The 14555-nt window shown below is 39.8% G+C and overlaps 1 protein-coding gene across 1 annotated transcript in view; it reads left to right on the top strand.

Moving 5' to 3' along the window:
* The window catches only part of LOC132815810 (kinesin-1 heavy chain), a 109676-nt gene that overhangs the window by 82698 nt on the left and 12423 nt on the right, over positions 1-14555 (top strand). Inside the window, exons 23-24 of the mRNA XM_060825070.1 lie at positions 3344-3448; positions 7863-8079. Coding sequence (XP_060681053.1) covers positions 3344-3448; positions 7863-8079 — 322 coding nt within the window. The remainder of the gene's footprint in view (positions 1-3343; positions 3449-7862; positions 8080-14555) is intronic.

Genomic DNA, 14555 nt, shown 5'->3' with positions numbered 1-14555 from the left:
GGTTTCTGTGGCCACTTCAATTTGCATTTAGTACAGTGTCATCTTGTAGACCAGAACTTGCACATGTCACAAAATGTTGGACACTGGTGGATGAGACAGTCCAAATCAAGATTTGAATATACTGTACTTGATGGATAATAGTTGCAGCATCAAGTACCTACAGTGGCTTCCAATGTAACCCCCCCAGCAGTATGTTGATGGTATAATCTTGAGCATTGCCCAGAAGTTCCTTTCGGAAAGGTAGGGACAATGATCAGTTCCATCAGCTGTTCAGCTAGGTTATCTTTGGTGTAACTACATTTGCCTTCTGATTGGTACGCATTTGTTCATTGGATTTTTGGTGTATGACATGGCCTCAAGTTTGCCTTAAGTCGATCTTCTAGGACTTGGAAAACCTTCCTTGAACCTTTTTTTTTGCTACCAAATTGTTGTCACCACCACCTAGTCCCTGCTTGCTTTTACTACTTGTGACTTTCTGTGTGAACACATGTAACACATTCCCCTCAGTCAGGTTCATGTTGGCTCAGATATCTGAAAGTTTATTGATAACTAAGTGTATACTCAAATAAGTGTGAATGTCATATTATAAATTCTGGGTTATATGCTTATTTTCTACTTCTGTTACATAGTTGGCTAGCAGGCTGACCAACTAAATGTGCAGAGGACTAGATCAGCATATGTTATTTAGTTGTCTTGGTGTCTTTCTGAAATATGTGCAAGAGTACATGAGATATAGTATCATTTCTATAGCAAATTTAAACCAGTAATTTTACCCATTAATTACAAGAGTTTTGATGTTGATTTCTTAGTCAGACTCAAAAGCAGTCAAATCTATTTGTAAACTTTGATCATCAGAACAGGGTATCTTGTTCCTGAGTGGGATAGTTTCTATTTCAATACTCCATTTCAGTATCAAAAACCAATTGGCCAAGTGTGAATTTGCTCTAGCCCATTCCCAGAAGAGTAGCCTTTACTACACCATAGCAGTAAATTATTTTCTTATTGTGATTGGTGATCCTGTGACTGATCAGTGGTGCTAGCTTATTTGCATATGTGAGTGCATAAGGCAATTTGCATTGTGAACTTTGTCCCACTAAGAGCTGTTTTGAGGCTGTCCAATTTTTTTTTGGTACTTTTGATTTTGATTTGCTGGCAAGTGAAGTCAGTGTTAGCCCATCAATCAAGACGGGTTTGAAAACCACATTCCAGAACAGAGTATGGTTTCTACCTATTCATGACGTCAAGTTGCTTACGTGTTTTATCTTTAATGGTATAAATCTAATTGTTAGAGGCCCTGAGTGTTGTTTACTAACACTCATTAATTTAAAATGAGTTGTGTAGATATTGCACTTCCTTGTAACTACCTACAACTTTTAAAAGCCCCTAAATAAGCCATGAAATAGATATATGGTATGAAGCCTAGTAGCTGATTCAAGTTTCATTAAAAAACAAATTAGAATTTTTTATTGAATTTACTGTTGTCTAGTAATATTTAGCACCACTAGAGATCCTCTGTTCGTGTTCAGGATAAAGTATTCATAAGTTCTAGAAAGCAATGTTATTTAAGCGAGATGATCTGTGACTTACACAACTCCTTTTATGTTAGCTGAGAGGTAATATTAAATTGCAGGTTTGCTTACTATCTTTCAGGTTATCTTCTAGATTAAATTTCCATTAGTGAAAATATTGATATTATTTGGGCTCTTGCTGTGTACCTTTTTCTGCTGGATAAAGTTTTATTCTCAAGATTTTGGATTTCCCTGCTGCTGGCTGAATTGCATTAGTTGTAAAAGTGTTACTACCCAGTGTTAAAATTGAGCTGTTTCAGTTTGAACATTGCAGTTATTTTTGTGTGACCCATTTCCAGTTTGGAAGACTTAAATTTTCTTCTTGGAATGTTCATGACAATTGCTGACCATCTTTGGTTGTCATGAAAAGTGATTTGTATGTCCCCTTGAGCCACTGGTAACTGTTTGAAACAGCCGGTTCAAATCCGAGGCCAGAAAGTGTTTAGAACTGAAGAGCTATATTGGGTAAAGACGGACGGCAGACTTCCTTTCCTACAAGAACTAATTAGTTCTTAAAATCTGGCACCTTCATGTTCACATTTAGTGATATCAGGTTTTTTTTGTAACAAAGTTATCAAACTGCCATGATAAAATTTGATCATGGATTCTCTAGATTATTAGCTCTGAAGCATTGACCCAATAACATGCTACTGTGCTACTATTAGTTCAAAGTGACTTCTACTACATTTTTAGCCCTTGTGACCACTGATCATTTCAATTAATAACATTTGGAATATATTTCATAGCACTTTTTAAACGATAAATTATTCAGTTTAGTATGAAGTCCCGTTTCCATTTTGTACAAGTTAACATTAAAAATTATTGCTTGATACCATAATACTCCCCAATGAATCTTCTTCTTTTGTTCTTAATCCTGGAGAAGTATACAAAAAAGATTTGCAAGGATGCTATCAGAACTGAGGTGACACTAGCCAGGAAAGGTTGGGGCTCTTTTCCTTATAAAAGAACACTGAGGTGTAGCTAGTGGTCTTTGAGTCAATCCTATCAAATTCCTTTAACAAATGAAGATATTTTTCCCAATTTGTGGAGAGTCTTAAAACTGGAACTCATAAGGAGGGAATTTTGGAGAAAACATTTACCTAAAGAATGTTAGAAATGTGGAGCATGCTACTGCAAGGAATCATTGACCATAGCTAGCATAGATGCTTTTAAGTGAAAGTTAAATGAGCATCTAGGAGAAAGTAGTAAAAGCATATGCTGATAAGGTTAGATGGGAGAAGGCTTGTGTGAAGCACAATTATTATATACATCAGATAAAAGGAACAGCCTGCTTCTGTACTGTAGATGCTATACAGATGTGCAGTTATCCTCTTGGAAGTAATTTTGCATAGACAATTTATTTTTCAACTATGTAGACTCAATGTTAAGTGTACTGCAGCATTGTTCAATCTGTCACCTTCTTTCAGTTAGTAGTACAATAAATCACTAATCTAAATGTAACACTTTGCCTTTACAGGTTGGTCTATTATAATGTGTGTTTAGTTAACCCAATTGACGAGTTGAGGACACTGTTTCTGAAGCGCAAACTTTTTAAAAAAAAGTGTTTGCTGTAACATGATTACATCACCATCAATTTAAGCACGGTTTCTAAAGCGCGATTTTTTAATGATGTGGGGTCGCACAAGAATGTAGCTATAGCGTTATAGAAGAACTGTCTTTTTAATAGATTACAATATAATAATCTAAGTTGTTTTACAGTATTAGACATCCAGTTGAAGATGTCTGAATAAGTCTTTATCCCTGTTTTATTCCAGAGTGCTGAAATGGATTCTGATGACACCGGTGGTAGTGCTGCACAGAAGCAAAAGATCTCCTTTCTTGAAAACAACCTTGAACAGCTCACAAAGGTTCATAAACAGGTAAATCAAAGGTGTTAACATTTCTGCAAATGTTTTTACTTAAACTCAGCATCGGATCTATTTATATGCTTGTTTGATCATTTGTATTTAGAAAACAGCAGCAATAACAGCTTTAAAATTGTGGAGCATGCTAATGGGGACTGGATGCCATGAGTCAAACTTCCAAAAACTAGAAACTGACCATTCTTCAATAACTTGCGCTTTTTTTTCCCTTTTTTAAATTCTTCACTAGATGGTGTTATTAAATCACAAGATTTACAAAAAAAAAATCAACTTGTACAATAACTATCTCGATAGGATATCTATTGAAGTAACTTTGCATGCACATTTAAGAATGTTGCATTAAATTCATTGCAATTAGCCAAAGATTTATGCTGCAGCCTACAGTTGCCAAGATCCACGTGCATGACTACAGCTGTTATAGTTTTTTGTCTGACACAAGAACAATAATTCAGCGTGCCAGGATTTGCATTTAACTCTACTAATTTCAATGCTAAATTACTGAACAAAACCCCAGGGAAACCTGTTTTCAGAATAATCAGAAACAAAAACAGATTGCTGGAGAAATGCAGCAGGTCTGGCAACATCTGAAGAAAAAGCAGATTCAACATTTTGGGTCCAGTCACCCTTCATTATTGATTTGTGTCTATGGAAAGGTATATATGCTGAAGATCATATGAGCTAAAGGAGTAAATGATAGGTGGAGATCAAGTTAATGCTGTACAGATTTAAAACTGCTTTAAATCAGAAGGGTGTTTGATTTGGAAATTTAGAATTTACGAACAGTAACAACTGATCCTCTTCATCTTAGTTTGTAAGCACCTACAATTATTTTGACATTGCTAATTAGATTAGGATTTGAACTCTGTGTAGTCCTAGATGTGGCTTCTGAGTTGTAACATTTAAAGCCTCAAAATTAAGGTACCATTGTCCTTTTTACATTTGTAATTCTTACTTCTGGTTTGTCCTGTTTGTTTTTGTCCTGGAGGTAAAGAATTGCCTATTAGCTATTTTGCTTCCTTGATGGACAAACCCTGAAACAGAACACCTGAGACTGTAACTAAATAACAGGTGATTGTGTTTTTAAAATTCGAGGAACCCAATAATATGTTCAGCCCAAAAAAAGCTTGACTGAATTTAAACATTTCCCCACAAAGACAGGCCAAGTTAGTAGTTATAGAAGCAATTAAATCCATCAAGCTGTGCATGTATGCAATCCTTTTTTGTCTTTCAAGATTTGTTATTTAAAGTAAAGCTGACTCTTTGAAATAGAAACAATGCATTTAAAATATTGTGATTAAACAATAAGCAGTGGTTTAAATTGTACTTTAATAGTCACATTACAGTTAACTCATGACTGCCAATAAAATCAATCTGAGGAGCAGGAAAATCAATGTTTGGGCAACAGTCCTTTTCTGCTCCTCTGCTGACTGACCTGCTGTGCTTTTCCAGCACCGTGCTCTTTTTTTAAAGATATTTTTATTAGAAATTTAACATTTTAACAAATTTACAAAAATAAACAAAATTCTCAAGTACAAACATTGATATATAAATAAATCTTAAATATACAATAATCAAAATTTAATGAGAAAAATACTGAGAGAGAAAAATCAAAACTCAATTAACTACTAATCTAACCTACAATTAGCCAGAGTGTATAATTGAGTCACTTACATCTTTCAAATAAGAGAAAATCAGAGAGAAAAAAAAGAAGTGGGGGAGAAAAAAAAACCCCAACGGTTAACATAGAAGTTGGATATTGAAATACTTGCTCGGAATGTGTTAACATCATATATAACAAAACCCGTATTCATGCGGGATTCCTCTCCCAAGGGGCCCCGGACCAGCCATGTTTGTAATCTCAATTAAATAAAAGCCCTTGTTAGGATAGCCAAAATATCTATGTAAAAGGGCTGCCATATTTTATAAAATAATGCGGTCTTTTGGTGCACCATATTTGTAAGGAAGTAGGGGGAATACATTCCATGATTAATCTGGGCCAATTTGAAAGTCCAGGGGAACCTTCAGCCACCCAGTTCACCAAAATATTTTTCCTGATATGGAAAGAGAGAACAGAAAATAATCTCTTCCTATTTGACATTCCAGGTGCACCACTTAACCGACTGATCAACCATAATCATCCGAGTAAATCCGAGACCCCTCGGGAGGGGAAACCCTATCTAAAACATCCCGAGCATATAGAATTTACGAAAATAAAGGTTCTCTAATACACTCATAACAGTATAATAAAAAGAAAACTATTTCTAAATAATAAAAAAAAAACATTTGAGTGGAGATTATCCCCCTTGTTCCCGGGGGTATCACTTCTTCTTTTCCAACGGTCCATCATATCCTCTCCCAACCAGTGCCCCACCCTTGACCCAGGCGCTCCTTAATAGAATGAGGAGAATTCAGATATGATACAGGAGATAGAGTTAACAGTGAGCACCCTACCCCCACCCGACCCCACCCCCACCCACACCTGAGTATATTTGGTAGTATTAATACCATGTCGAAACATATATAACTATAAAATTACAACTTCAACAAATTATAATTAAATATAATAATATAAAATAGCAAGGGAAAATAACCCCGCTCCTAGAGACAAAAGTAAAATAGAATAAGGTAACCACCTGTCCCCACCAACATTAGCTAAACCCCCTGGCTTTTTATTTTTTTTTATATATATATATATATATATACACACACACACACACACACACACACACACACACACACACACACACACACACACACACACACACACACACACACACGTATAATAATAAAATAAAAGAACCCTAAGGGGGGGAGAAAATCGTTAAATGGAGAGCAAATAAATAATTCCCTCTCTCCCCCCCCCCCCCCCCCCCCCCCCCCAAGATAATAAACAGTAAGAAAAGAAAAGGGGGGGGATATAAATCAGAGTGGGGAAAAGGCAAGCCAACATACATTGTCTCTTACGATTTATTTAAGAGAGTCCAAAAATTCCTTAGCCTTTTCTGCAGATCTGAAATTATACCCAGATCCTTCGTGGTTAAAACATAGCGTCGCTGGGTAGCGTAAGGAGTATTGGATATTTAAGTCCCTTAAACACTTCTTCACCTCATCGAACGCCTTCCTCCTTCGAGCCAGAGCCGGGGAGAAGTCCTGAAATAACATGATCTTGGATCCTTTATAGATCATGGCTTTGGGATCTTTTCCAAGATTTCTAGACACATCTCAGAGTATCTGCCTCTCCCTATAGCTCTGCACCCGGAACAGGACCGGGCGTGGGCACTGGTTCGAGGCAGGCCCGCGTATTGTGACCCGGTAGGCCCATTCTACCCACACCTGGCCTGATCCAGCCTCCAGATCCAAAAGTTGTGGCAACCACTGTTCCAGGAATGCTGTGAGCTGGCCTTTCTCTTCCCATTCGGGAAGGCCCAGCAAACGAATATTTTTTCGGCGACCTCGATTATCGAGGTCGTCAATGTAATTCTCTAAGGTCCGGACTTGATCCGCGGCCGATTGAGCTGCAGTCTCGGAGGTCGCGGCCTTTAACTCCGCCCCTCCGACTCGGCGCTCGAGTTCCTGGATGTCTCGGCCGTGCTTTTGCAGCTCGGCCGAGAGTGAATCCCAGCAATTTCGTGACGCCTCGATAAATGCGTCGATTTTCGCGTCCAGCTTGGTGATCATCTCCACAAGGCTTGTCGGTAAGTCCCCCAGGGCGGCTATAGACACCTCAGCTGCAGCTGGAGAGGGTGGGGGTGGGGGAGGGGTTCCTGCTTGCTGAGAGCTGTGGGCTCTCCTCCCTTTAGTCATTTTTCCTAAGAGATTAGATTATATAAATTTAATATTAACACTACCAAACAACTAATTATATTAAATAAAAGCTATTTTAGATGATTTGGTGAGTGTGGTGGAGGTGGGCGATCCACTTTGCCCAAGTCTTGGGAGGAGCTCTGTAGACTCAGACTTGCTGGGTCGCTGCCATCTTGAATCCCCCAGCACCGTGCTCTTGACTCTAATCTCTAGCATCTGCAGTCCTCACTTTCACCTAATAAAATCCCCCAAGTTTAAAGGTAGCTTATATTTTTCTCTCATTTGTAATCAATTAAAAAAGTGGCAACTTCATAACATTATGAATTGCTATTATCCCATCTGAAATGTTTCAGATCCCTGGTGCTTCATTTGAACCATCATAAAATCTTAGTTAGTAGGGCTTCATATACATCAAGGATTAGGAAGCAAATTGGATATCTTGAATGTGCAACAAATGAACCGGGTTAAAAATCTGTCACTGTATTCATTCTGTTATGTGCAGTTATTTTCCAATTAATTGCCTTTAAGTTGTAATTCCTTGAAGTCCTGATACAACCTGATCATGTTCTTAAGTTTATTAATATTAAGGTGTTGTGCTTTCCTTTAGTTGGTACGGGATAATGCAGATCTTCGTTGTGAGCTTCCCAAACTAGAGAAACGTCTCAGAGCCACAGCTGAAAGAGTCAAGGCTTTGGAATCTGCATTAAAGGAAGCCAAAGAGAATGCACTTAGAGATCGCAAGCGCTACCAGCAGGAAGTGGACCGTATCAAAGAAGCTGTACGAGCAAAGAACATGGCAAAGAGAATGCACTCTGCTCAGATTGGTAAGATAAGTATGGTACAACATTGTAGATTCCAACAAACTATCTAATGGCAATTTGTGCAAGTTGTCTTGATTGTAAGATGGAAAGCTTCAACAGCGCGCCGTTTTCCTAGCAGTATTCAAGTCCTGTGCTATCAAACAACTATAACTTAGCAGTCATATCTTGTTATCATTATCTTAACTTTTTTAAAATAAGTTGAGGTTGTCATAAAGTAGTTAAATTGTTGCTCATGTAGAGAGCCATCATGGATATGACAGGCAAATGTCTCCTTATGCGGTGTAATCATTCTGATTGAAATGCAATTAGTACTTTAGGTTGTTAATTTACATTATCTCAATTTTAAATTATTTGTCAAGTATGAGTCTCCTTGCCTAGACCAACAATTATTGCTGTTACGTAGGTGTCGTAAGCTACTGCCTTAAACTATGCATTCTTTAAAATATGGGGGCTCCCACAGAGCTAATAGCATGGAATTGAATTGAATTTAAAGCTTTGTTTTGCGAGCAATACAGGCAGATCACATAGTTAGCATAGATAAGTAAATAATAGGCAAAAACAAAAAACACAGGTACAGCGAATGTTAAGAGTTTAAGTCCATTCAGTCTTCCTATAACAGTAGGGTAGAAACTGTTATGAAGCCAGCTGGTGCATGTAGAGCATCTGTACCCTCTTTTCTGATAGTAGAGGTTGTAGAAAAACATTGCCAGGGTGGGATGGATTTTTGAGAATGTTGGTGGCCTTTCCTTGACAGCAGGCCTGGTAGATGGATTCTATAGATGGGAGGCTGGCCTATGTGATTGTCAGGGCAGAGTTCACCACTCTCTGTAACCATCTCCAATGGTACAATTGCCATACCAGGTAATGATACATCCAGACAGAATGCTTTCGATGGCACATCTATAAAGGTTCTTAAGGATATTTGCCGTTATGCCAAGTTTCCTCAGCTGCCTGAGGAAGAAGAGATGTTGGGTCTTTGTAACCAGTGCATCCACAAGAAGAGTCCAAGAAAGCTTGTTGTGGATGACTGTGCTCAGGAGCTTGACACTCCCCACTTCTTCCACTTCTGTGCTGTTAATGTGTAGGGGGGCATAAGTAACATCCCGTTGAAAATCAATGAGTTCCTTGGTTTTGCCAACATTGAGAGCTAGGTTGTTCTCCGTGCACCATTTTTCCAGGTTTTCCACCTCCCGTCTGTAGTCTGTTTTGTCACCATCTGAGATTCGACTGACTATGGTGTCATCAGCGAACTTGTAAATGGCATTTGTCTGGTATTTGGTGACGCAGTCATTGGTATACAGCGAGTATAATAGTGGGCTGAGTACGCATTCTTGGGGGGCTCCAGTGTTAGGATGAAATATTGTCCCCAATCTTCAGATTGTGGCCTGTGGGTCAGGAAACTGAGGATCCAGTTGCAGACATTGGGGCTTAGTCTGAGATCACTAAGTTTAGTAATCAGTCTCAAGGAGATAAGTGTTGACTACAGTTCAGCTTTCAATGAGTAGGATTCTTAGATAGTTCTTGGTGTCAAGATGTTCTAGGGAGGAGTGCAGGGCAAGTGATATGGCATCTGATGTGGATCTGTTGGTCTGATAGATAAATTAGAGTGGGTCAAAAATAGTGAGGAGGCTGGAGTTAATGCCACAACCAGCCTTTCAAAGCATTTCGTAACGACCGAAGTTAGGGCCACTGTGCGGTAGTCAGAGACACGATGCAAGAGCCTTCTTAGGCACAGGGATGTTGTTGGCCTCTTGAAACAGGCAGAGACAGTGACCTGCTGCAGGGTGAGGTTGAAGATGTCTGACCTCTGCCTGGTACTCACTTTCCTTGGATTCACACGAAGGAAAACTGATCCGACCTCTGATGCAGTGACTGTTGGGATAGGTTCGTCAGGACTTGTCGGAATAGGTGTTACTTCTCTGCCAAAATTCTGCTCAAAGTCAGCATTGGCTTTGAGACTATCTGGGAGGGATATATCATTGTCTGCTATTTTACACTGTCTCTTTTTTGAACACGTGATGTCATTCAGTCAGTGCTTGCCAGAGTCGCTCGGTCTCTGGGTATCTAGTTTGGATTGGTTTTGGTCCTTGGCTGTCTGAATGGCTCTGTGAAGGTCATACTTGGATTCTTTATATTTGAGTGGGTTTTCTGATCTGAAGGCCTTACATTGGTTTTTACCAGGTTCTGCATGTCCTAATTCATCCAGGGTTTCCTGTTTGGGATTGACTTCCTTGGTATGCAGTCCTCCACGCTCGTACTGATTAAGCCTGTGACGGTGGTGGCGTACCCATCCAAGGTACCTGCAGACTGTTTGGGCCAGGTTCATTCAATCAATTCCAGACAGCACCAGAGTTGATCCTCTGCCTCCTCCGGCCAACACTACCCCTACATCCATTAGGGGGTCTCTTGCTCGAGTTTTTGCCTGTAAGTCAGGAGAAGAAACATAGCATTGTGGTCAGAGTTCCCAAAATGAGGGCAGGGGATGGAGTGGTAGGCAACCTTCAGTGGTGTAAAATGTTCAGGCCCCAGGTGGGGCAGGTAATGTTCTGGTGGTACTTAGGCAACACCTTTGTTAGATTGGCTTGATTTGAAGTCACCAGTTACAATAAACAGGGACTCAGGGTGTTCCATATCTAGTGTGTTAGTGGTGGAGTACAGCATATTCAGAGCTTCCTTAACCTTTTTCTTATGGTGGTATGTACACAGCAGTTAGTATAGCAGCAGTAACCTTCCTTGGTAGATAGAAGGGGCGGCATTTAATGGTGAGGAATTCAAGGTTTGGGGAGCAATGGCTGCTCAGGGTTGTAGTGTCTGTGCACCACAAGTTGTTAACTAAAAAGCAAACCCCTCCACCTTTTGTCTTACCCGCTGACGCTGTACAGACTATACAATGGACAGAAAAACCAGCTTGAAGTGCACAGTCAGGAATGGATGGAAGTTCACTATCCAACTGTAAAGGAGCCTTGAAGAAGGTGCAGGTCAGAATGTGTGGGGCTTGGAAAAAACTTGGAGCCGGCATAGGGTGTTCCTATGCAGCCAGCCCTTCTGGGTGGTAGATACTACAAGTTTGGAAGGTGATACCAAATGAGTAGATTTAATTGCATAAATGATATAATTCAGGGCAGACTATATTTTCACTGAAATATCAGCTGAGGTAGCTTGAGCAGCATTATGACTGGCCTTGATGCTCCTGAGCTGGAAACAATAAAATTAGTTTGAATCGAATGAGTTATTGTCACTTATACTAATTAAGATTTAACATTTTAGTAAAATACTGGTACACTGTGGTTTACCGAAGTAGGAGAAAATAAGATAAATAAAACTAGAAAACAGGTTGACCATGAAACTAGTAAATGTTAGCGTTAATTGATTGTTCTGCAGTCGAAAGGTTTGTTATATCTTGATTAGACAGCACTTGCATTATGGAGTAAAATTCTGATTGCCATGCTGCTAAAAGGATATTGAGGACTTATTTTTAAAAAAGTGACAAGGATTTGACCAGATGGAGGGGAAATAAACCATTTGATAAAGTTAAGCAGACTAGGGCTGTTTTCTGTGGAAAACCGATCCTATCGAGGTCTCTAAAGTTAAAATGGAGGGATAATGAGAAAAAGTTTGCACTTGCCTAATCTAGAATAAGAGGCTAGAAATATGATTGCCACAGAATCTGTAGCAGTTAAGATTGTTGGACTCACTGCCACATGGAGTGTTGAAGCAGAGGTAGCATCAATCCACTTGAAGGAGAGATGTGAGCGAGAAAGGAATAGAAGAATGAGAAATCCAAGTTGGTAGAGGTAATGAGCAGGCTTGTGGAATGCATAGACCGGTTTGGAAGATGGGATAGGAACAGTAGTAGCCTATTTAACCCCTTGAGCCTGATTCCAAATTGTGCTAGATCATAGCTGATCATCTTGCCTACTGTCATTTCCCCACATACATTCTATCCTTGATATTTTTAATATTTGGAAATCTACTGACTTCTGTTCAAATATACGGACTTGAACAGGTTCGTCAAATATTATTTTTCTTTCCAAAATTCATGTTGACTCTCCCAATTCCTAATCATAGTTTTTTGTTTACTAAAAATTCGAAAGGACTGTGGTTGTTGGTAATTGGAAACAAACAAATTGCTAGAAAATCTCAGGTCTGGCATTCTGTGGAGAGAAAAGTTAATACTTCAGATCCAGTGGCCTCCTCAGAACATTGTTTCGAAGAAAGGTCACTGTACCTGAAATGTTAACTCTTCATAGATGCTGCCAGACCTGAGTTTTACAGAAATTTGTCTTGTTGTTTTAGTGCCCAACTGTCATATCCTTTTTTTTATTAATATTTTATTAATTTCCCTGTGATAGGTATCAGGTTACCAGATATTTCTGTGTCCCCCCACATTCCTTAAATGGTTGGGCTATATTTGCCAGTTTTAAATGGTGAACTTTGATTATGGGAAAAGTTCCAGCTAATGCTTGACTTCCCATTTTTTTACCTCTACCTCTACCCAAACTGATCTAAGATTTACACATTCTAACTTCCTCATCTAAAATACTGTTTCACCAATGTGTTGATCCCATCCTTTATTATTAGCAGTACCCATCTGCTTTTCTTTCTTGCCTATCCCCCCACTCCTATTTACCTCTCATCCTCCTCCTCCACTTCACATACCTGATGAAGGGCTTATGCCCAAAACACTGATTCTCCTGCTCCTTGGATGCTGCCTGACCTGTGCTTTTCCAGCGCCACCCTTTTTGACTCTGACTTCTCCAGCATCTGTAGTCCTCACTTTCTCCTATTCTTCCTAAATATTGAATCCTCTTGAATATTCCAGTCTGAGCCTTGGTCATCTGTTGTCACACCTCCATAATGGCAGTTAAATCATACCTGTTTGACTACATTCATAGAGTCACATGGTCATAGAGTCCTACAGCATAGAGGCAGGCTCTTTGGTCCAAACTGGTCCATGCCAACCTAAATGCCCATCCATGCTGACTTCTATACTCTGCCCTGACTGAAGGCCAGTGTGCCAAAAGCCGCCTCCATTGCCCTGTCTACCTGTGACTCTAATTTCAGAGACCTGTGAACCTGAACTCCAAGATCCCTCTGTTCCATTACAATCCTTAAGGCCCTAACATTCACCATGAAACTCCTAACATCATTTGGCTTTCCAAAATGCAATGCTTCACACTTAGCTATATTAAACTCCATTTGCCATTTCTCTGTCCAATTCCCCAGTTGATCAAGGTCCTGCTGCAATTTCTGATAACCTTCCTCACTGTCCATGGTACTGCCTGTTTTAGTGTCATCAAACTTGGTAATCATGCCTTGTATATTCTCATCCAAATCATTGATATAGATCAGCAGAGGGCCCAAAACCAACCCCAGAGGCACTCCACTCGTCACAGACCTCCTGTCCGACGAGCATCCTTCCACTATTGCCCTTCTACTTCCTACAACCAAGGCAATTGTGTATCCAATTTGCCAGCTCGCCCTAGATTCCATGCGATTTAACCTTCCAGAGCAGCCTATCGTGTGGAACCTGATTAAAGGCCTTACTGAAATCCATATAGACTCCGGATAAAAGCAAATTACTGCGGATGCTGGAATCTGAAACCAAAAGAGAAAATGCTGGAAAATCTCAGCAGGTCTGGCAGCATCTGTAAGGAGACAAAAGAGCTGATGTTTCGAGTCTAACTGATCCTTTGTCAAAGCTTTAAAAAAAAAAGGGAGCTTTGACAAAGGGTCCGTTAAACTTGAAACGTCAGCTTTTTTTCTCTCCTTACAGATGCTGCCAGACCTGCTGAGATTTTCCAGCATTTCTTCTGGGACCTCACCCATGACTAACGATGATGCAAAAATATCAGCCAGGGCCCCTGCAATTTCCTCTCTAGCCCTTTGCAGTGTTCTTGGATATATCTGGTCAGGACCAGGAGATTTAGCCACCTTCATAAATTTTAATGCATCCAACACCACTGTGATACAGACTGTCCCCAAGATATCACCACTAACTTTCCCAAATTGTCTTTCTGTATGATAAACACAGGAAAATATTCAAGAACCTTGCCCATCTCCAGTAATTCTAATATACATGTCCATTTTGGTCCTTGAGCATCCCTATTCTCTTTTTTGTTGTTCTTTTTCCTTTAATACATTTAAAGAACCTCATTGGATTCACTCAAATCTTCTCAGCCAAGGCTATCTTGTGCCCCCTTTCCTGAAGGATTTGCCAGTATACCTCCAGGGATTCTTTTGATCCCAGTGCCTGAACCTGTACCAGCCCTCCATTTTTCTGGTTAAATCCTCAATATCTTGTCATCCAGGGTTCCCTACTTCTGCCAATCTTTCCCTTCACCCTCACAAGAACCTTTTAGACCTTGAACTCTAGATATCTCACTTTTAAAGGCCTCCCAGTTGCCAGAGGTCCCTTTGCCTGCAAGCAAACTACTCCAATCAACCCCTGCAAGCTCCTGTCTAATTCCATCAACATT

The sequence above is a fragment of the Hemiscyllium ocellatum genome, chromosome 5 (genome assembly GCF_020745735.1).
Source record: "Hemiscyllium ocellatum isolate sHemOce1 chromosome 5, sHemOce1.pat.X.cur, whole genome shotgun sequence".
NCBI lineage: Eukaryota > Metazoa > Chordata > Chondrichthyes > Orectolobiformes > Hemiscylliidae > Hemiscyllium > Hemiscyllium ocellatum.
This window is presented reverse-complemented; position numbering and strand designations above follow the sequence as displayed.